This window comes from Nuphar pumila, chromosome 1 (assembly GCF_984573655.1).
Source record: "Nuphar pumila chromosome 1, dmNupPumi1.hap1.1, whole genome shotgun sequence".
In the NCBI taxonomy this organism is placed as follows: Eukaryota; Viridiplantae; Streptophyta; class Magnoliopsida; order Nymphaeales; family Nymphaeaceae; genus Nuphar; species Nuphar pumila.
The window spans coordinates 13,844,635-13,868,709 of record NC_143249.1 but is presented as its reverse complement, the minus strand read 5'-3'; the positions used below and the strand labels follow the sequence as shown (position 1 = coordinate 13,868,709).

Genomic DNA, 24,075 nt, shown 5'->3' with positions numbered 1-24,075 from the left:
GCACTCCATGGAATATGTTTTCCTATGCATTGATCCAAATGGCAGAATGGCTGCTTTGGTGGAAAACCACTTTCATCGAGTCTTTTATTGCCATGAAAACTGAGTCGATACCAGCAGAGAGCTATGTTGTGAAAACTTCACGGAGTGACGTCGAATCAACAGGCTTTTTTAGAAGGGTGATCAGTTACTCAAAGGTCTGCACAAAATCTGATGGGCAAGTACAAAGAAAACTAAATTAGTTCAAACATTTGATGCAACGAGAACGAAATTTGCTAATACAGTTTAGGAAAACTGTCCCATAAAAACAAATCAGATCATCGACCCTCTCTTAGAAGTTGGATAAACATCTTGATCATTATAATCTTGTGAAGAGATATCATAACGCTAAACCCCACCTCCTCTCTTTTACCATTTTCAACTAAGCTTATCTAATCATTTAGGATGTCTTATGTCAGATGTAATCAGCAAATCTAGAATATCAGATTTACATTTCAAATCAAATTTGAGAAATTATCATCCCCAAGTCTTGGGTACTGCATTACTGTAAATCATTGGAAAACAAATAAAAAGAAAAAAAAAACTGCACCAACAGAAGATATCCTGATTCATAATCAACGTGGCTCATGGCTGAAGTTTTAAGACGGCTAAATAATGTCAAGCGAAAAACACCAAAAGAGATGCTTCCAGGACATTTTGTAACCATGAAAACGAATACATATCATACTGACGTCAAGAAAAACTATTTCAATAGGAAATAGACTTAAGCAGGCCAGAAAATACCGACGAAAAAGTTGAGACCGCTACTTGAAATATCATTATATTGACCAATATAATTCACAGATACGCAACATGTATTGGCACAAAGAAGGAATGGGCCGCCAGTGTCAAGCCTCGCACTCGGAAATCAAAAATGCCAAGAGTCCATGTCGAGAAGCACGACACAATCACTATGCACGTGTGTGGCAATAGAGAGAGAGAGAGATACCATTTTCCCGCATGAGAAAAGCTACACATACGTATGAAAAACTACGAAGTGATGAAATGGACTTCATGGAGAGTGATGATGAAAGAATTCAATCAGCAGCATTCATGAGATTACAACAGAACCCCTCAGTAGCTACATATTTTTATATACCAACACCATAGCCACAATCATCGATCAAATAGGAAACCCACCCATTTCCCTCACTCGAACAATAGGAATATATATCTATGTAAGCTAAAAGACGTCAGGGTGAAAGCGCCCGGGGATAGAGTTGCTCTGCTGTGACTGCTGTAAATGCATTGTCAATGAATAGTTATTTACCTGCGAAACCAACCAGGCAGGAAACAATTATTAAAAAAGAATACAAAATCCTCTCTCTCTCTCATATGCACCCTAAGAGCTGAGGAATACAAACCTCGAGTGTCCTAACTTGATCTTGGTACTGAGAAACCAGCTGCTTTAGATGTTGCAACTCACGACCCCTCTCATCATACTCCTTTTGCCGCTCATGCTGGATCGCCACAGCTCGCTTCAGGATTTGGTTGTCCCGGAGAAGGGCTTCTACTTGTTCCTTGAGCACCAAGTTCTCCTGGGCAAACAGAAAACAAACCTTAGAAAAACTAAAACCAAGACAGCTCATTTGGAAACAAATAAACCTGATCTGATGTGATCTCATTATCAGCAGAACTCTTATGATGAACATACACCAGAAAAACATCCTATGTGATTTTAAGTTCAGAAAACATAAGGCCCAAAGATAACAAGTCAAAATGCATGAACAGTGTCCAAATGAAGGCAGATGATACATGGCGGGTGCGGGATGTAAAAATAGGAACAAGTGGAAGTAAAAAAAAAACTGAAATTCAGAAAAGGATGGATGCTGCTGCAAAGAGTAGACATAGATATCCCACCACGACTTTGGTAGGACAAAAGTCTTTTTGTGGTCACCATTATAATGAAGGAAAAGAAAAAACAGAAAATCAAAAAAGGATGTCGGATGGTGCTGCAGAGAGCAACCAATTGGATAAAAAAACTTTTGGCTATCATCTCATAATCCACACAAATATATCAGGCAGTTCATGACATGCAGAATTAAGGGTACCAAATTTCTAACTCTTGGTTTGGTAAAAAAATAGGTGAACGAGAAGGACAAATACCTTATGAAGGTTTTCAGATGCAACCTCCCCAGCTCGAGAAATGATCGATTTCTCCAGCACCTCTAAAATTCTTGATGCACGCATTCTTGCATCATTAACATCAGAAGCATTCATCATTTCTCTTACAAACAACTCCACCCACTCTGAACCATTTACTGGAAGATCAGGAGGAGATGGGCCATTGGGAGGCTCCTCACTGTTGGCCACCACAACTGCCAATCATAAAACCAAAAGGTGAATCGATCTTTCTTCAACATTAAAACCAGCAAGCACATTTCTTGGAAATTATAAGTTGGCCGCTTCTCATATTTGTTGGACCAATAATTTATAATCCTCAATTAAAAATAGATAATTAGCCACAATATCTATTTCTCAATAAGCCCTGTTTACTAATGTTAAAAAAAATCTAAAATAGCTTCCACATCGTATTGATTAAAAAAAGATTGCCAATTAAACAGGGCTTATTTCTCAATAAGCCCTGTTTACTAATGTTAAAAAATTTCTAAAATATCTTCCACATCGTATTGATCAAAAAAGATTGCCCATTCTATCAGATTATGTTTGGATCAACACCATTCAAAACCAAACCTGGATACCTTTTTATGGAACCAGTTTACACTTTCACCAGATCTACAATTAAAACGCTGGATCTGGAACTGACTGTAAGGAAAACCAGGTTTAGCCTTAACCGGGCCAGTCTAACCATCCTACCTTCATAATCGGCATAAAACTCTTAAACCATGTGTGTGAAATGAATTTAGATTCAATATCAAAATGGCAATTGGAAAGGGGCCATTTCATGTTTAAATCCAACTTCTTATCATAATATTCAAGGAAAAATAGAATACACAAAGAAATCTATTTGATTTTTATCTTTTATCAAAATATATGTCTTAGCAAATATATATATATATATATATATATATATATATATATATATATATATATATATATGTGTGGTCAACGCACCCAAGGTCAGGTTGACGGCACCGGGTGCCGCACGCACACCCGCGTCGCATCGATGCGGGTGCAGCACCCAGTTGGGCGAGTCCCTGTGACAATAGCATTTATACTAAATTTCCAACTCCTTTTCAATCATGTCCGTATGGGCAGGCCATTTGATTGGTTCCCCATAACAAGAAAACGGAAGAGTTTACACGGGACAAAAAGTTTCTTCTATGCATGAACTTAACCAAAAAAATCACTGGAAACCAATCTCTACAATATAATGTCAGCATTTAAAATACATTAACACCAAGAATATAACCTAAAGAACAATCATTCAACATCATGTGCGCAAATAATATTTCTCTAAGCATATAAAAAAAACTTATATCTTGACACTAATTCCTGGTGCAAATGCCCATAAAAGGCATCAGTCACCAGGCACTTGAATTTTGAAAATAGCACAACTGTTTACTTGTGAGCATGAAAACAAGCAGAGAGCATTTTTTTTTTTTTACTTTAAAGTAACATTGTCAATCCCAAAGAGTTATGAAAATGAAGCAATGTGTACCTTCTTCTGCAGATTGCTGAGCAATTACTTCCACTTTATTGTCAGATTTTCTCCCAAGAGAAGCTATACTACACTCTCCTAAACAGAGCTTATTCAAGCTCTTGATTGCAGAATCCAAATCATTCCCACATGCTTCAAGGGCATGCTCAAGAAGCTGGAAAAGAGGAGATGTCATGTATCAGTGACTCAACTGTATAAAACATTAATTTACACCTACTGGCTCCAAACCATCAAAAACCTTTAATAAGTATAGGCCCATAAAGCAAACACAGGAAATATTGTTTCAACAACATTCATCTTAGACATGAAAGCAAGACCACAGAATTCCAGTCTGCAACTGCTACCATTTCACAAATTCAACATTGCTTGAAACTGAAAAAATAGTAACATTACTAATTCTTTCTCTTAAGCATTATCCATAATCTTCATGGCATCACAAATTTTGATCAATAACCCCATCGATGAATGAAAAAGCCAAAGGAATTGGACTTTCTTCCAAGAAAGTAAAATTATTGACAGGGTGAGAGAAAAATACTAAAAGGACTTTAACCATCAAGTGCATTGACAAAATAAGTACCAAGATCCTTTAAAAGTTCCAAAGTGAGAGGAATCCATGCCCTTTACTTCTTTTTTTAAAAAGGAATTATATCAATCAGAAATTCACTACTGGATTTGTTTGAGTTTTCTCTAAGTATTCCAAATTAACAGTTCACAATCATTCAAAAAATCATATTACATAATAAAGAAAATGCATATAAAACCACAATTACGTATATAAAAACCTAGATATGCTAAATTTCAACTATTCCAACATGTTCAACCAGCTTCAACATCTCGGAAGGTTGAACTGAAGATTCTTATCAAGCCAACCACCCCATGAAGCCTTAAATATATTGATGCTCCAGAAAGCAGAACACGTTCAACTTTAACATGCCAAAGGTTCTGTTGAATTTCTTTTCTGATCCAAAGCCAGATGCAGAAACCAATGGTGACATCAAACTTCAGAAAGTATAAGCTTTGAAAATAGGCGCCTAGTGGAAAATGTTATATAAGAAAATGTAAAAGAACTTGTTACAGACACCGGGGCATGTCTCTTGGACATTCTTTTTTATCCTCATGGATGAATCTTCAAATATGCAGAACTCCTAATAAAGAGATACATCAGAAAAAGAGGGGTGGCAGAAAAATCACCAAATAGACTCCAGAAAATGGGTTATTTAGGTCTTCTAATTAAGCAGAGATGCTACATAAATTGCTCCGAGCAGATAGGTTAAGAGCATATACATTAAGAGAAACACATAACAGTGCCTTGCAAAAGGATATCAGAGTCTAATGTCTAGACGCACAAAAAATCAATAAAAAGAGATTAGGAATTTTAGATAAACATATGCACCTTGTATTTCACACGTACGTTGACAGAGGTACATGGCATAGAGGTCTTAACCAGCTTGGCGGCAAACAGAATTTGATGGATGCAGGGACATTATTTGCAGAACATATACAACTCAAAGACAAAACTCAAAAAATAACAATCCAAAATTCACAAAAAGAAAAATAACTGAATACAGCAAGGGAGTGATCCAAAATGAAAAAAAATCGAACCCAGACATATGACCGAAGTTTCTACCTTTAAAAAAGTTGAGATGATAAAATAATTAAATTCCTAGATGATAACAGAAAGAGTGACAAAAGCATTTAATCCATCCTAAGCCAAATATTCCAATAGAACGATTGGATACAATTCTAAATCCCATTTGGATTAAAAGAAATCTAGAATCAAAATCTGATTGAAAATTCAAGAAACAGAAAAGGCGAGCAAAAACAAAACCTGCTCATCCATGTTGGGGAAGATCTCCCGGAGCTGCGACAGCGGCGATCCGGCGGAAGAGAAGCCCGCCCTAGTCGGTGAGAATCGGATCGGAGAGGTGCTGCCGGCGCAGCGCAATCTCTTCGTAACCGGCGGAGGCGTATGGAGCTCTTCGAAAAGGGTCCTCTTTCCGCAGACTATCGCAGACATGGTTCCCGAAACGGATCGACGTCGAAGGGCCGTCAAAGAGCATCCGCCGAGGGAGAGATCCTCGATTCCGGCATATGGGTGCGACGGAAACGGGTACTCCGGCAAAAATTAGGAAGGTGGTAGGCGACGGATTTGTCTCTCCGCTAGGGTTTCTGCGATTCGGAGTGGGATTTGCAGAGAGAGCAGTGGAGAGACTCGTAGAGGAATTGCCCTCTTTGGTAGAGACTGGAGAGATGATGGGAAGGGTTTTCACGTTTTGTGATACAGAACTTTTCAGTGACTCGTGTGAGCTTTCCACAGCCGTCCATCGTGCTTGATGGAGGGTGAGAGAGAAAACATTGATGGCGCCTTTCCCGAGCCAGGATCGGGTGCCACCACATGGCACGCCTCTGCACGTGGCTGCCCTCTGCTTTGGGCCTTACCACTGATAATTGTGCAGCTGTACACTTCAAAGTGTGACATGTGATCCTGGCTCGCTTTTTCCAGTGAGAACAAGCACTTATGTGAGAACAGGGGAGCAGGATATGAGAAAAGGAATCTGTAACTTTCATATTAACTAAATTACCCCTCAAATGCATTGGTAAATGACCAAAATTTCCTTTTGATTGGACTTATTTACATCTCAGTTGACCACATGACTGCATGTTCTCAAGTTTAGTTTGGATTAGAATACTAGTTAAATGTGATCATAAGGCTTGTTAGACAAGTTTTATGACTTGTGCTTCCCACTTCAAATGATATTTTCTTATGAAGGATGTGTTGTTTCAAGCAATCAAAATTGCACAGTGGTTTAGTTACAAATGAAAAATGAGCGGCTGTATTGTTTGAATTTTGAAAAAAAGGCCGTATTGTGATTGAATCACTTGCAGCCATGGGAAGGTCATTATCTTGGTGGGTTGTTGCGGCCAGGCGATCTTAGGCTTGTAGTGGATCGGCAGGAGGCAGCCACACCCGGGCTAGGGGTGGTGCTTGATACCCAAGGCGTATCAATGCCCTCTCGTGTAGAAATGCCCTGCTGCTTGTAGTTTCAAGTAGAATCATGAGCCTCTATTTTTGTTTTTAAACATGTATAACAATGTGATTAAGTGAAGTTTTAAATTTATTATGAGTTTAATTGTCAAACGGAACGGTCAATGAGCATCTTCACTCTCAGGCTCTAAACAGAAAGAGATTGAGAAACCCACGCCACTCGTAAAGGCTTAGGCCCTCTTTGGCAGGTAGACAGGCCCAAGCTAACCTAGCCACCAGGCCCTTAACAGCATATCATTGACGCCAGTGGTATACCAACCTCTTGGGCATGGGAGATCGATAAGTAAACAAATTGAAGCCTATTGTACTAGTGGTGGATCATCTCACTGGCTAAGGTCAGCTATAGAGACTACTGATAATCACCTTCAATATCTAGATATCAGATCGGACAAATGATCAGATGGAAATGGGCCTTTCAAATCGTAATTAAACGCAACACAACAAATAAAACCTGCTAAGGTTAGAATTTAGAATGTAGAAAAGAGGAAAGGGAGCAAATAGGATATGAATCTGGTAATGGACCTCTAAAACCCAAAACTATGACAGATCCAATTAGACTGCATTTGGCTATGTCTAAAGGACCCAAACCATTTGCCCCTAACACAGAAAGGACCGACCACGCAGAACAGATTTAACTTTAGGACATGACCCTGTATGACTCTGAATCAGACTTGATTTTGGATGGAGAGAGTCGATTATGTTGAGACGTAAATAGCCAACACAAATATGGTCTGTCACAGGGATTCTTTAACTTGCCCTTGTCTCTTTGTATACTATTTTTAAAAGAAAATTGCACAAAAATGGCGTGTCTCGTGTCCTTTAATCTGTGTCCTTGTGACATAGGGTATGGTAGAACAGAATCAAGTAACAATGAAGGATTTATGACTGTGACTTTCGACATTCTTAAACAGAATAATTGGACACTTCTTTAAAGCATTAAATAGTAACTAGAAAATTTAAATAGGAAACTATTCACTCAAGGAAAGAAGACACATTCTCCTTATGGAAAGAGAAGGATTAGCATGACATTGTTCCATCATTAACAATGGCTGCGACATTTCCATTTCCATTTCCATCTTCAAGTAAATACAGTTTTTGTTTACCCATAAGCATACAAATTCGTACTTCATACAAACATAGTTCACAGAACCAGCACATAATTAGGTGAATATGAACCCAATGATCGACAGACCGATTAACCTATTCTTCCAATATCTCCTGGCACAAACCTGTAGGAACTTGCTAATTCTTCAGGCCTTTTCTCAATTCCAAGTCAGATCAAACTCAAATGGTCGCTTCCAATTTGTAACCCGAACCACCTGTTGATAAAAAATCCCTTTGTTAAATGCAGTAAATGGCCTTAAATTTAAAGAAACAAATATATAAGAGATTTTTTTTTAGACAGTATGGTAATCATCATTGCATTCTCAAATAAATATAATGCTTAAACTGTGTTCACAAATGCATACAGATGCATATGTACATATACCAATTTAGCATCAATCCAAACAGAATATATACAATACCATAAAGAACAAACCACTGAACATGCAAGCGGGAACCACTTTTCATGAACAATTTGTCTAGGAGGCTAAATATTTCTGAACAAGAACAAAAACCAAATGACAAAATTACGGCATTTCTCTTGAGTTCTAGTCACATCATGGACTCATCCATTGAATGGAAACAAAAGAGGTGCAATTGTTTCCAGTTTTAAATGTCAATTTTGACAATGTCCATTACATGCTAAAGAAATCTCCGATGAGTACAACAATGATGGTATATGCAACGCAAAAGCTCAATGTGCACAACCACGTATGATGAGTGTAGGTGATCATGAATGTGCTGTACTGATGTGTTGGAGTGGCAATTCCATACTATTATTATCATTTGAGTGGCATATGATCGTACTTTCTCTTCATTTTGTGTGTTGTTCTAGACCTCATTAAAGCATAACTTTTCCTAAATCCTAAATATTATAAAAGCAAAAGCAAGGGTAATAGGTGCAAAAAACAGGAGGATTTATAACTTTTTTTAATTGACATTCTTGCCATGTGAGTTGAGAATGTAATTAAAATTTTGTATGAGCATTTGAATAAGGTTTTAATAAAAAAGAAGTATTATTAACAATGCATATTTCAATTTTTTCAAAAATTAACGAGTTATTATTTTGAAATGCTCTTAATGGCCACAAAATGAGGAAACTTCCTGTCTCTTTTTCTTTCCAAAATATCTCTCTGTCCCTTCTTAATATAATAACCATACAATGAGGAAACATCTCTCTCTCTCTCTCTCTCTCTCTCTCTCTCTCTCTCTCTCTCTCTCTCTCTCTCTCTCTCTCTCTCTCTCTCTCTCTCTCTCAATAGCCACAAAATGAAGAAACTTCAGTTATGCATGAGGCTGGCCCATGCATGACCTCTATTTGGCCATGACCCTCCCCCTCTCTTTCATTGCCCATAAAAAACTGTTTAGGACATATGGGTGGGCCAATTGCCTAGTATTTTAATAAAGGCTAAACCATCATGACACCTCTCATCACTAAGAGAATGATCAGGGATTAAGGGTTGTTTGCTTCCTTGAATTTTCTTCATCATACCACTCTCGTGCTTGGTCTGAGAATCATTAGAGGTTTTACACCCTCATGCTTGGTTTTAGAATAGTAAAGTCATTGGTGATTTTTGGCTCGCTCAATACATCTAATCATACACCCATCATAAAAAGGAGGTTTCATCTTACTATTCTTATTGTTTAGGTAGAGGACATAATTGCAACAGGTGATCATAATGAAGAAATTGTAGAACTAAAGACCTATCCAAGGGAAGACTTTGGTATCAAGGACTTGGGACTGTTCACATACTTTCTCAAAATTGAAGTTTTTAGGGCAAAAGGTCTTATTTTTTGTTATCGCAAAGAAAGTATGTGTCAGACTTATTGAAGGAGACAAGGATGGAAGAATGTAAGCTCATTAATACACTTACCAATCAGAACCATAAGCTTCAACGGAAAGACGATCAGCCATTTGAGAACATTAAGATATACCAAAGGTCGGTAGGAAACTAATCATCATACCTCATGTTATGAAAGTTTTAAGCAGGTATATTCATACCCAACTGATAATCATATGCATAAGGTATGTAAACAAGAATCTGAGTAAAGGTCTCCTCATGCCAATCGTAATCATTTTGATACAAATGCAAATTGAGTGAATCTTTTGATAATAGAAGTCTACCTCTGGATTTTCTACATTTATATGATGTACCCTATCTCTTGAAAAAAGCAAAAAACAGGATGTGTGTGTCCTGATCAAGTGTCGCGTACAAGTACAGTGCTAAGGCACTTGTAACCTATGAGAACATTAGCTCATTTCTTCAGGAAATTGGGATTTAAGGGGGAGTTTGATTCCTCGGGAGGCCTGCCGTGCCCATAAAAATGCAGAACAGCACGCCCCACACGTACCAAAGGGACGCATTTTCATGCCCTGCACTGTTCCACCCTCCTCCCTAGAACAGGAAGGGCAGGGTAGTGTGAAACACCTGTTGGAAAAAAAAATGTGTTCCATCTGTGCATCTCGAGCTGTCCACGAACAGGACAAGGTAGAACACACCATCCTTGCCATCCCCTGTTCATGAATCAAACACCCCTTAAGGTAACTCTTTCAATAACCCCCATGTACGATAATAAATCAGTTATCTAAATTGTCAACTATGTAACACGAACATTTCTAAAAGGTCAATGCACCCATGTCCGTGTGGTGCAACACTTGGACACAGCTTCAGCAGTTTAAGATGCGGTCAACCGCACTGGGGTCCATTCATATCCAAGCAACATTAGTCTAGACCAAGGCATGACCCAGTGATTAGGCCAAGTACCTAAGAAGATATTTGGGCCCCCAAAATGCATGTGTCCTCCAAGCGGCTCAAACTGCCACCAAAACATCACAATGTAGTTATCGTCAATTTTTTACGCAATGCTAAAAACAAGTCTTCTCCAGAAAATAGCTAAACAGAAAAGTGATTTTTCAAAATCATTGATATCACTAAACATAATAGTGATTTTCTCCTAAAACCTAAAATATACCAGCTATTTTGAAAATTGCTGGTATGAGTCTATGACCAGTGACTCATAAAAACGTTGTCAATGACATTTATGGCATGTGGGTAGCATGTGGAACACGTATTCCATTTTGGGGGCCCAAGAACTTAGACAAGTACTCAGGCCAGATTTCTAGATCTGCACTCATCTAGAATATTACAAGGGACATCCTAAACACAATTTATGTCACGACACATGGATAGTTATCACCCAGCAAGGAAGCCATATTGTCCTTCTGATTGCCAATTAACTATATTTCTTCATTACTTTTGTTAGGTTCCTTACTAATCCAATTCAAGCATCACCACCTGCATTGCTGGTGAGTGACTAACCACATGCAGAACCATACTTCCAGATTTAGCAAACCATTAAGATTTGTTTTTACAATGGCTAAATCCATAGTGCACAAAAAATCCCTGAACTTAAAATTCAGAGTAATGCAACATGAACACCACCAAATGCCCACTCACAGAAAGATCCCAAACCTTATCCAATATCACGCAATTTTTTTTTTAATATTTCGACTCCACCTGCATCCATGAATTCTCATTCCCTTCATGACTGCAACCACTCAATTTCCTTAGAGAAAAAAGGCCAATGAAACAATGCATCACTAAGACGACTTTTTGAATGTCCAAAAGAAAACCATGTGTTAAGGAATGTAATATGCATCTTATCAATGTGTGTATGCTATCTCATCTAAGTTGTACATATGTTTATTGTAGAAGGGTATTTATGTAGGGTATTTATGTAACATAGCCTTAGGCCTTATAGTCAATTATTTTTGTCTTCTTGTGGAACCCTTAAGGGACCTCCTCTTTTATGTTGTAGCCTCTCATTCTTTGGAAACTACAACAACTACGCCTTCATCCCAAAACAATTGGGGTCAGCGATATGAACCAAAAGAGAAAATCATTTTGGGTCTTCCACATGAATCCTTTTCCTCCAATCATTTCTATCCAATGCCATGTCCACGGTGAGGTTCAAAGCATTCATATCCTTTCCTATCATCTCCATCCAAGTCTTCCTAGGCCTACCCCGACCTCTTTTAACTAATATATTTTCTCATTCTTTGGAAACTAATGAAGTATATTGCTCTTCTTCTATTCTTCTTTCTTCCTTTCTAATGGTGGATGCCTTAATCTTGAAGATTTGTATATGATATCAGACTCAGAGCCATACACAGATCAAGTCAGAGCTTGGAATAGAGGTGCTGAGAAGAAAGGTGCTTTGTTCAGCACTGCTATAATACTGCCTCAGTTTGTGTGCCTCTTGGTGACATCAGCACAGTTGAAGGGGGTTCTTTGGATTGAGTTAAGGGACTGCTAGAGCATGATTTTAGGAGACGTGTGAATCAAGAATCTTGTTGAACGAGTCTGATTTGGATTATCATGGATTTTCTTTAAAATTTTCTGGGTGGCGATAAATAGTGGCCTGTTTTGAGTTTTCTAGTGATTCTGATCATACCGGTGGGTGTTACTCATTGGGTTTTGTTTTCTTGTTGTTTTTACCAAGAAGATCATTTGGTACTCATTTTGATGAGTAATTTGTGATTTTGGAGGCACTTTTGACAAGTTTTGGGGGTGTCACTTTGGGCGGTAACTGAGTTCTAAAGGGACTTTGCACAGTTGACTGCTATATAATGTTCCATCTTGTTAAGTGGTGCCATCTGATTATCTGGTTACCTGCATTGTGCTATTTGTGGGTGTTCTTTGTATTTGGCATTGGCAATTTAGATCCCCTTATTATCTTTGATTCTTTGTATAGCCTTGGTATAGTTGTGGCTATATTTGTTTTTCAGCTGCATATAGCATACTTGTTTCTTGTTGTTGTTGGTGTTATCTTTGTGCAGCAATTGACTGTGTAGTTTGGGGGTTGAAGAATGGATAAGGGGGATCCTATACAATTAACTCTGGTGACACTCAATGGGACCAACTATGGGTTTTGGTCTGATTTCATGGTAACGGTAATTGAAGAAAAAGGATTACGAGGGTATCTTGATGGGAATAGTGTGAAGCCCAATGTCGGTGATGCAAATCAAGAGGCTTTGCTAAAAAAATGGAAGATGAATAACGCCAAGGTGAAGTCATGGATTCTTGGTTCGATAGAACCAAGAATTGCAATGAACATTTCTAAATTTTAAGAAGTCAAGGATGCATGGGGCTATCTGAAGCAAGTGTACATGCTAAAAAACTGGGCCCCACAGTATCAGTTAATGCATGATATGAGGTCATTGAGGCAAGGAAGCAAGTTTGTCCAAGACTTCCACTCTGAGATACAGTTATTGGGGGATTCATTGGTCTTAATTGTGAAGAACAAGAAGTGTGATAAATGTAAGGATTGTAAGACTTGCATGGATGTTGAAACTCATGCTAAGGAGAATGTGAGGAGTGCCATAATTCACAAGATATTCTTCCCTCTTGTTACTCAAGCTTTTTCTAAGCTCATTACAGAAGAGACAAAGATGAAATTTCTACAATCATATCCTGTTGGTGATTTGGTTATGGTTGCATCTAAGCGATCAAGTAGTTATGGTGGGCCCAAGATTGGAACACGTAAGTATGTCATGAGTGGTGTGCCATGTCACTACTGCAAGGAGATGGAGCACATGAAGTCATGATCAGAATTAAACAGAAAGAATGTGAAGATAGGTGGAAGTGTTGCTATGTAGGGTACGTCTGGTAGAGAGAAGTGTAGGGAAGGATGATGAGAACATATTTGCGGCTGTCTCCTCCTCCTCCTTTGATGTGCAGGCCTCTGTCTTCCAAACTTGATCACTTGATGCAACAACTCCAACATCCCCTTTCACTATTAGCCTCATCTAGCTCAGCTACTCCTTCTGGTACCTCTGGTTGTGCTTATGCAAATATCCCTAGTATTGGTTCTGGTTGGTTGATAGATTCGGGAATGTAATGTCATATGATCTCTGGTGAGTATACTAACCAATTGTAATTCATGCAGTGGTGCCTTTCGCACTGTAGATGGCTCTCTCATGGATATCTCTAGAGTTGACTCAATTACTTTTGATTCCAATCCTTCTGAAAAACTCAATGTATTTGAAGTTTTTTTTGTTCCTTCCCTTGCCATGAACTTGCTTAACGTTGATAAACTTACTTAATTCAACTGTGATGTAATTTTTACTCCTAATTATTGTTTTGTGCATGATCAATAGTCAAGGAAGAGGATTGGGACTAGGCATACGCAAGGTCATCTATACTTGATCATTTGGATCAGAGTTCTGGTCGAGCACCTATGCAGAGTGTGGGGTGTTACAATTTTGGAAACTTAAACTTTGTGGCACCAGCCTCTTGGCATATGTCTAGTACTAGGCTGCAATATATGTTGTCTTCAGAAGTTTTAGGTAGTAGGTATACTTACAGTGACTCAGATGATGTTAGATGTTGTGAGAGTTATAGGTTGTCTAAAAGTCATGCTCTCCCTTTCATTCTTAGAGAAGTTGAGTCTAATAGCCATTCTGAGATTGTTTACTTTGAATGTTTGGGGTTCATCCCTAATGGTGTTACAAGGTGGGTCCATATATTTTGTAACATTTATTGATGATTTTACAAGATATACATGCATATATTTTATGAAAAACATGAGTGAATTATTTGACATTTAAAAAAAAAATTGTGCATGTTGAGACCTTAGTCGTCAAAGGCGCCGCCTAGGCGACCTAAGCGCAGCCCCACCACCTGGGCAACCAGGTCTAGGCGGGCCCTATATTGCCGCCTAGGCTTGTTAAATTGTATCTCTCTTATGTAAATATTTACATATATATATAAAGAGAGATACATATACATATATACATGATGTATATATGTATATGTATCTATCTTTATATATATATATATATGTAAATATATTAAAACCCGCAAGGGTATTATAGTCATTTCCCTTCTTTTGCGCATATTCATAATTATGAAAAGTTCAGTGTTGCAGTTATAAGGTTGAGCTTTAAGCAGAGTTCCAATGATCCATCATTATTTGTAGCATCCTCTACTCAAGGGTAGTGTATACTTTTGTTATATGTTGACGATCCCATAATTATGGGAGATGACAAAGTCATGATTGATAATGTGAAATCTAAGTTGGCAGAAAACTTTGAAATGAAAGACTTGGGAAAGTTGAAATATTTCTTGCGATTAGGCGTTGCATACTCTTAGAGAGGATATGTGTTAACTCAACATAAATATGCAGTTGAGTTGATAAGGAAAGCATTTGATAGGTAAAGCATGGTTGACAGAATACAAGAAGCAGGCGGACATCCTATGAAAGCCAGTTGCAAGTTAAAATATGTAGATGGTGAACTTCTTGATGATCCTACAGTATACAAGTAGTTGGTAGAGAGTTTGATTTACTTAAATAATCTTTAGGCTGGATATTACCTTTATCGTGCATGTAGTGAGCCAGTTTATGAGTGCACCTAGATCAGCTCACTTGGCAATTGTGCTGAGAATTATTAGATATATTAAGATCACAATGCATTATGCAATATTCTTTTATGCTTCATCTACATTAGAGCTTAAAGCATATTATGATGCAAACTTTGGGGGAGTATCCCATGACCGGCACTCTACTACTGGATTTTGTTTATTCTTGAGAGACTCCTTGATATATTGGAAGAGTAAAAAGCAACATAGTTGCTTTGTCCACCAGGAAAGTCGAGTATCGTGCTATGGCCCAAGTCACAATAGAGATTACACGGTTAAGATGGCTATTGCAGGATATGGAAGTCATTGTGGAGAAGGCTATTATGTTGTATTATGACAATCAAAGTGCTATTCATATTGCCAAAAATCCAGAATTTCAAGAGAAAACCAAGCACATTGAGATAGATTGTCATTTCACTCTTACAACATATTGGGAAGAAATCATATTATTGTCATACATTGGAACCGCTAGTCAAATAGTGGATTGTTTCACTAAGAGTTTGCCTATAAAGACATTACAACCATTTCTTTTCCAGCTTGGGAAGATTGTGTTTTCATCACCTCAAGCTTGAGGAGTGTTGAGGAATGTAATATGCATCTTATCAATATGTGCATCAGTGCATGCTATCCCATCTAAGTTGTACATATGTTTATTGTAAAGGGGCATTTTTGTAACGTGGCCTTAGGCCTTATAGTTAATTATTTTTGTATTGTGCAACCCTAAGGGGACGTCCTCTTTTATGTTGTATCCTCTCATTCTTTAGAAACTAATGAAGCATATTGCTCTTCTTCTATTCTTTTTTATTCCTCTAATGGTGGATGCCCTAATCTTGTAGATTTGTATACCATGTACAGTACCTGGTTCTGAGAAGTAGGGATCTAATGAATTTTTATTACCCATCTTGCCCCATTGTTTAACCTCATAGATTGGAGGCTATGTCTCAACAGAAACCCACTCAGATTATTCAAAAAAAAAAAGTGGTTACCCAAAACTTCCTTAGAAATTTCAATGTTTTTAAAACTCGGTCTGACATTACTATATATAGATGAAAAAATTGGCAACATACTGACCCTTATCTTCAACTCATTTTTGTATACCTCCTTCCCTTTACGTACAACCTCCAAGCTATGTCACAAGGATACTGCAATTCACTCTTGTGTCTTGTCCTCTTATACACTATTCTTAATGAAAAAATCAACAAAAATGGTGTATCATGTGTTCTTTTGTCACATACTTGTGACAGCCTCCAAGCTAATGTCACATGGCTATGGGTACGCTGAGTACGAGATTTCAAATTTCGCGAGCACACACACACACACACACACACACACACACACACACACATATATATATATATATATATATATATATATATATATGTTTTTGGGTCATGTTGGGTTGGGTCAGGGTTGGACACGACCCGACCTAGCATGTACCCATACCTGTGTTGGGCAGTGTCGACACAGGTACAGCTACTGGTTGGCCATGTCTATGTGACAGCCGCCAAGACACCTTGAGATGATCACACATAACAAAGATCCAAGGATGATGTTCATCTCACTCCTCCCCTTGTTTGCTCATCTTGGATTCTTCGCCATCTAATCAAACTCTCCCAGTAATTCTATAATTTCTGTCTAGTGTCATCATAGCTTGAATAGTTTACCATTATGTTTGTCTACCTTCATGGGTCAAGGGAGCTTTCTCGTGGGAAAGCAGAATATTGAACAAACAACCCGCAGGAAAATGCGGCAGTGCAGTGGGCTCCACATTTCCCATGGGGATCATCCATTTCTTACAAAATGGCTTCCCATCAGGGGTTGAGGAAGCCCTTTCCCATGAAAGGATGTGCCCTCCCTTTGTATGTAATAAACAGGCCCTAAGAGAATCAACAATGCTCATTTGCTTCCTCGACTTTTTTGAAGTGACCTACCGTATAGTTTGAGCATTTCCCAAAAGCATCAGCTACAGGCCCTAACTGCATCCTGTTAGCACCTTTTTTATGTGCCTAATCAAAATTTGATTATGTTCTGTGTAACCAAACATTGTAGAAGTTTTTTGCTTAATCAAACCATCTATAAGTTTTAGTTAACCAAATTGTGTCAGTTTTGCTTAACCAAATTGTACATCAGTTTTAAACACTGCAGTATACAGGCATAGTGTATTTGCAGGAAAATGGGTTCAGCTAACCATGCTAACATGCTCAGATTTGAATATTATTATGTTTAGCAAGACATGAATCAAAATGGAATTACTATTTCAGAAATGAGCTAAAAAGATAGCTGAATCAATAATTCATCCAGAGTATGGCATGGTAGGATCATATGGCCTTCGGAAATGGGGTAAAAATGAAAACAATGAATGCTTATAACCTGGCCTTATAAGTGGGGCTCCACAAGAATATATAGTGGTTTTCCATTTAGACTGCAGTGACCCTGAGAAAAACCAACAAAATCATGAGATTACAAATAACACAAATCAACAGCTTACAAAATGAGGGGGACCAATAAACTGTTTCCAAAAATGGTTTAATTCATCCACAGATAACCATGATATCCAACTAGATGGCAGTCACATCAGTTTGATGATATTCAACAAGATGACACGAGTTTGATGATATCCAACAAGATGGGAGGCAGGCATGTGGATTAAGAAGAGAAAATGGTTAAACAAACACATGGAGAAGAAACAATGTGACACCATTGCCTATGCAAAACTGTCACAAAAGCAGTGACAAACAGAAATACATTTATTTTACTGAAATTAGTAAATGCTTTCAGTGGATAAAATCAATTCATATCATGAATACATTATTCACATATGAAGCTCGGCACTTCTATGCTTTCATGCAGGCAGCCACTAGAAGAAAGCACCAAGACATATAGGGTACTCAATATATTGCAAACTAGCACCATAAAGCACGCCAGGACCTTGAACTAGTGTAGCATTTATCTTGTGATAAAATGGTTAATATAAAGTGCTAGAGAAGGTACCAGAAATCAGGCAATGGACAAGAGGTTAAACATTTATAATAATGAACTCAAGTACAAAGAAATGACTGTTGTAAAAGGACCAAAACTATTAATTTCATGGGTGCTTGAAAACCATTCCATTGAACATAACCTACAATTGTTAATTGATTTTGAACCATGTGAATGTCAAGCTGCTATCCCACTCATTGATCAACAAGGGTTCTCATACATCACTCACTTTTAGTTGATTTCTTCTCTTGAATACATGCCTTAAAGGTGAACCTCCACTTCTCTTAGGAGTTAAAACAATAAAAAGCCATGCCCAGTAATTACAAGCATAGATAGCAGATGTGCACAAGATCTACATCCATAAGACTTCATGGTATAATTGAACAACCAATTTACTACATAATTAGAAGATACAACAACAACAACAACAACTACGCCTTCATCCCAAAACAATTGGGGTCAGCGATATGAACCAAAAAAGAAATTCATTTTGGGTCTTCCACATGAATCCTTTTCCTCCAATCATTTCTATCCAACGCCATGTCCTCGGTGAGGTTCAAAGCATTCATATCCTTTCCTATCATCTCCATCCAAGTCTTCCTAGGCCTACCCCGACCTCTTTTAACTAATATATTTTCCCATTTCTCCAACCTTCTAACTGGAGCATCATTAGGCCTTCGCCGAATATGTCCAAACCACCGTAAACGATTCTCTCGCATCTTATTTTCAATGGGTGCAACACCTACCTTCTTACGTATCTCTTCGTTCCGAATCTTATCTTTTATTGTATTTCCACACATCCATCTAAGCATCCGCATCTCAGCTACACTCATTTTTTGAATATGATGTCTCTTGGCAGCCCAACATTCCGTACCATATAGTAAAGCGGGTCTAATAGTCGTCCTATAAAACTTTCCCTTCAACCGCAATGGCATTCTACGATCGCACAGCACTCCAGTAGCACTTTTCCATTTCATCCACCCAACCTTTATCCTATGATTTACATCTCCATCAATTTCTCCATACTTTTGAATGATGGATCCCAAATATTTGAAATAATCATTCACCGGTATATCTTGCTCACCAAGCTTCACTACACTCCCATCACTACTTCGTTGCTTACTAAACTGACATTCCATATATTCAGTCTTACTCTTACTCAACTTAAAACCTCTAGCTTCCAATGTCTGTCTCCATAATTCTAACTTAGCATTAACCCCAGCTCTAGACTCATCAATCAAAACAATATCATCAGCAAACAACATACACCACGGTACATTTTCTTGAATTGATCTCGTAATCTCATCCATCACTATCGCAAATAGGAAAGGGCTTAAAGCAGATCCTTGATGTAACCCAACCGTTATCGGAAAATTGGTTGTCACCCCTCCACAAGTGCGGACATTGGTTACTACTCCTTCATACATATCTTTAATTATACTAATGTACTTGAGAGAAACACCTTTCTTCATCATTGTCCACCAGAGAACGTCCCTAGGTACTCTATCGTATGCCTTCTCTAAATCAATAAAAACCATATGCAAATCTTTGTTCCTCTCTCTATATCTTTCAATAAGTTGTCTAAGAAGATGTATAGCTTCCATAGTTGATCTTCCAGGCATAAAACCAAATTGATTCTCCGATATCATGACAACCTTCCTCAACCTAGACTCAATCACCCTCTCCCAAAGTTTCATAGTATGACTCATGAGTTTTATACCACGATAATTTGTGCAATCTTGTATATCACCCTTATTCTTATATAAAGGCACCAAAGTACTCTTCCTCCACTCATTAGGCATCTTATTTGTTCGCCAAATCAAGTTAAAAAGATTTGTCAACCATTTTAAACCTTTCTCTCCCAAGCATTTCCAAGCCTCGATAGGTATACCATCTGAGCCAACTGCCCTTCTTGATTTCATTTTCTTCAAAGCCTCTGCAATTTCTTTCTTTTGAATCTTGTGCATGAAGTCACGATTTATCTCATGAAAAGGAATGGAGAAGTCTCCAAGATCTTGAGCATGACTATCATTAAATAGCTTATCAAAATAATCTTTCCATCTCTCCTTAATCTCCTCATCTTTGACTAAAACCCTTTGCGTTTCATCTTTGATACATCTAACCATACCCAAATCCTTCGATTTCCTATCTCTCATCTTTGCAAGCCTATAAATATCCTTCTCGCATTCTTTGGTATCCAACTTGTCATAAACCTCCTTATATACCTTAGCCCTCGCGTTTCGAACAACTTTTTTAGCTTCCTTCTTTGCTATCATATACTTCTCCAAATTCTCATTATCACGACTCTTACTTAGATAGATTACCAAATATATAGCTGTGTGAAATGCATGCCGCCATAATCTCTGAGGATACCCTTAGCAAACATACAAGACAAACCAACTTCATAGATCTGCTATACTTTGTATGCACAAACTCCATTTTAACCATTGTGTGAGGAAATAAAAAACTAACACCAAACCAATTGTTTCTTATGCATTAGAAAACTCTGCCTTGATGCTCTTCCTCTTTTTAAATTTTATGAGCATTAAGCAAAAGAAACTTATCATTTAACGCAAAGATAAAAATAACCAAGGGTGATGAAAATTGAGAAATCCAAAGAGACCAGAGAGTAAGAATGAACCCAACCAACACACTCCTAGCTAACTGTGATGCTAATTGTGATGATCATCAGAAGCCACTGAATCCAAAATATTTAAATCTCATTGGATATAGGGATGTCAACGGTTTGGATGTAAGTGTAACCCGACATCCGACTTGAATCCGAATCCGATTAGTCCGATTCGGTAGCCAAATCTGGATCAGATGAGAGATTCGGGTTCAGTATTGAATTTTTCATTGAAACCCGACCTGAATCCAATTAAAATCCAAATCCAACTAAAACCCAAACCCGATTAAGTGTAAATATCAGGTTTTAAGCTAGTTGGATATGGATTCGATTTTAACTTTTTCCAACTGAATCTGAATCTGAATCTGATTAAGTCGGATCTGATTCTTTTTTTTTTTTTGCATCAGAATTGAACCCATTGACATCCCTAATTGGATACAAACACAATACAATACCCAGATAGAAGCCTTTAGATTAAAAAGATCAAGCATCTCAGTCCTTCCAACCATCAAAACCAGTGTTTTAAAACTCGCCGAGTCAACTCGTTGACTCGGCTGACTCGGCTCGGCTCGGCCCTCCAGCGAGTCAACCCAGCAAGGCAAACTCGGTTTGCCAAAACTCGGGCTTGACTCGGCCTGACTCGGCTTGACTCGGCCTGACTCGGGCGAGTTCGGGGATGTTTGAAGTTTGTTTTTGAGTTTCAAATGGTAATGATATATTTACATATATGCAGTCTACTGTTTACTGTCTGTACAATCTAGTTGAAAAATCATAGATGCAAGTTGTATCTAAGCAATCTGACCTCATATATGTGTTCAACATGGTTTATTTGCTAGGAATCACACCTTTATCATATTTTTTATGTAAAAATATGTTTTTTTGAGTCATGAAATTTTGGCATATTGTAGGCCATTGATTTATGAAGCCCTTGAGAAACTTGCTTACATGTTGACAAACTATTTGAAAAAAAAAATTGTGTTCTAATAGATTGTATGTACAATTGACTGTGTAAAAACATACATTGAAAAACTTACTCTATTGGCAAAACCAGGAGATTTTTGTATGCATTTGCTTTTGTCAAATAAAAAATGGTCTATTTTGCAGTTTCAGACCTTGTTTACCTCAAAATTGGGATTGATATGAAAAATCAGATAAACTGTTGAAATGGAGAACCAGGTCTTGAGTAAGGCTAAAAGAGTCTAGTACTTTCTGCAAGCTGATGATAAACTTTTAATCTTTAAACTCCCAGATTTCTGTGGCACATGACAAATTCACTGTCAAAGTGCTTGTATAGATATCAAATTCAATTATTCAAGCAAACCTCTATAGCTCTTTGCAGTTGTTTTTATATTCTTACAGACATTTGGAGACTGTTTACTCAAAAACATGGTTTCAGACAAATTATATATTGTTTTTCTTTTAAAATCAAAAGTTAACAAAACCCGGTCCGAGTCACCGAGTTGACCCGCTGAGTCACGAGTCAATAAAGAACGAGTCGAGTTCCGAGTCACGGGTTTTAAAACCTTGATCAAAACTGCCAAAGTGCTGCTACCCAACATTTCAATGATGTCAAATATTTCATCCCACAAAATCCAAAATGATGGACACAAGAGAAAGGATTTAAGGACAAATTCTCAGGTGACTGCCCAATGTATTCTAGCCAAAAATTGTTCAGGAGTTTGGGCACAATTTTCAGAGCTACACATACACAAGTTTCAGACCAGGGTTGAACTGATGCTGCTTCTGGACCCAGGTGCAGGACTACGTGGCTTAGATCCAACCCATCTTGATCTGATGACCTGATACACCCATCAGGTAAGCCCCACTTTAGTCAGTTAGAACCTAAACAGCCCCATTGTAACTCTTTCAAAATGTCAAACCTCTATTTGCCATACTGCAACATGTAAGGTTGACACGGTGTAAACCTCAAGGAGCAATCCAGAAACAAGTGTTTATATGAAGCATGAAAATTTACCAGGGAAAACAATGCTCTATTTGCACATACCTGCGGTTCCGGCAACCCAATAACACATGCACACTCCACAACTTCAGCCCCAACACGCTCTGCTGACATGATAGCAATAAAGAATAGAGCAATGAATAAGCTGACAAAAGCCACATTCATTAAGTTATTTCCTAGAGATGACAAAATTTATAATATCATATACACATCTTAAGGCTAGTCAACATTCAGATACACTTGGCATTACTGAAGGACCAGTACCGGCGCATGACTGCATGAGTATCTAAGATCAAGCCAAACGCTTTGTGTATATCTATACTAGAGCATCAAAACCATTTGAAACAAGAAAAAAATATGAAGCTAAATCATTCTCCAAAACATTATCATTAATGATACAAAAGTAGGACAAAATATAAAATTTACAAATTTAGTAATGCAATTACCAGGAACAATAGATGCTGCAATAGAAAAAGAAATTTGTTTTACTACTGCAAGATACATAATTTCAAAAATATACATGTACTCCTTTGGCACATGATAACCATCTGCCCAACCTTTTGAACATGAAGACGAAATGCCTCACCACATAAAAGTAGGATGGAGGGCTAAGACCCAGTTGACAAAAGAGGAAATTGCACGTTCAAATGCCCTCCATTCCACTCTTAACAGCTCACATGATACTATGATAGGTAAAAAGAGCTGGTCATAACACTATGAGTTCAATAACCCAAGATTGATGAAACTTTCATTATCAAAAGATAAGACATCCCCACTTAACAAAATGACATGTTTATGATGCCATTAAGCATCTTTTGCAACTTTTGACTGAAACGACAAAATAGAACATGTTAAATGTCCCAAAGTATCATCCACCAACGTCAACTCCGTTCATATTAATTCCTCTCAAACAGGGTACCATACCAAAAAAATCTGAATTTTCTAGTCAATCGGCACTGACTCCAAGTTGTCCTCTACTATTACTATCAATCAACCCTTGAGTTGCATTTTTCAAACATAAAAATATAATCTTTTGAGGGTTGAAAATTTGGGACATTGAAGGCTGTTGATTTTTCAACCCCCCCCCCCCCAACAAATTCTGATATATACGTCAGAAAGACATGACCCAAGAGCTGGTTTCCACTAAACCAAACATGTAGATTACATCTGGAGTGTGAGACGTGCAAAAAAAACTAAAAATTGTTTAAAAATAAAGTTTTTGACTAGGAGTTACTTACCAATGAGGGTAGCAAGAATTATATATATATATATAGTTTATAG

At 37.8% G+C, this 24,075-nt stretch overlaps 2 protein-coding genes across 4 annotated transcripts in view; both read right to left on the bottom strand.

The window, feature by feature from the left end:
- Nucleotides 1-54: 54 nt before the first annotated feature.
- LOC149848040 (uncharacterized) lies at nt 55-5,903 on the bottom strand. Of its 2 annotated transcripts, none has more exons than XM_090015215.1 (5): nt 5,487-5,903; nt 3,659-3,812; nt 2,143-2,354; nt 1,401-1,574; nt 55-207 (listed from the first exon to the last, which is right to left on the bottom strand). In XM_090015215.1, the coding sequence occupies exons 1-5, from the start codon at nt 5,673-5,675 to the stop codon at nt 181-183; spliced, it is 756 nt and encodes a 251-aa protein (XP_089871341.1). In that variant the 5' UTR covers nt 5,676-5,903; the 3' UTR covers nt 55-180. The 2 variants fall into 2 exon arrangements, with proteins under 2 accessions (XP_089871341.1, XP_089871329.1); XM_090015203.1 differs by lacking the exon at nt 55-207 and adding an exon at nt 1,035-1,306.
- A 1,808-nt stretch (nt 5,904-7,711) lies between these two features.
- Nucleotides 7,712-24,075, bottom strand: part of LOC149848039 (adenine phosphoribosyltransferase 2-like) — a 30,008-nt gene continuing 13,644 nt past the window's right edge. The window contains exons 5-7 of one of the 2 annotated variants that reach the window (XM_090015511.1): nt 22,840-22,898; nt 17,600-17,662; nt 7,712-8,023 (exon numbers count right to left, since the gene is read on the bottom strand). In XM_090015511.1, coding sequence (XP_089871637.1) covers nt 17,606-17,662; nt 22,840-22,898 — 116 coding nt within the window. In that variant the 3' untranslated portion in view covers nt 7,712-8,023; nt 17,600-17,605. Of the gene's footprint in view, nt 8,024-17,599; nt 17,663-22,374; nt 22,634-22,839; nt 22,899-24,075 lie in introns of those variants that run through there. The other variant, XM_090015455.1, reaches the window with a different exon arrangement.

What these genes read in the sequence shown, in the direction of transcription:
- LOC149848040 (XM_090015203.1), bottom strand. Translation starts at nt 5,675, where the DNA reads ATGTCTGCGATAGTCTGCGGAAAGAGGACCCTTTTCGAAGAGCTCCAT. An exon ending in TCAGCAATCTGCAGAAGAAG is followed by an intron (nt 2,355 to 3,658) that starts GTACACATTGCT and finishes TATGATTGGCAG; the next exon opens with TTGTGGTGGCCAACAGTGAG. An exon ending in CATCTGAAAACCTTCATAAG is followed by an intron (nt 1,575 to 2,142) that starts GTATTTGTCCTT and finishes CTGTTTGCCCAG; the next exon opens with GAGAACTTGGTGCTCAAGGA.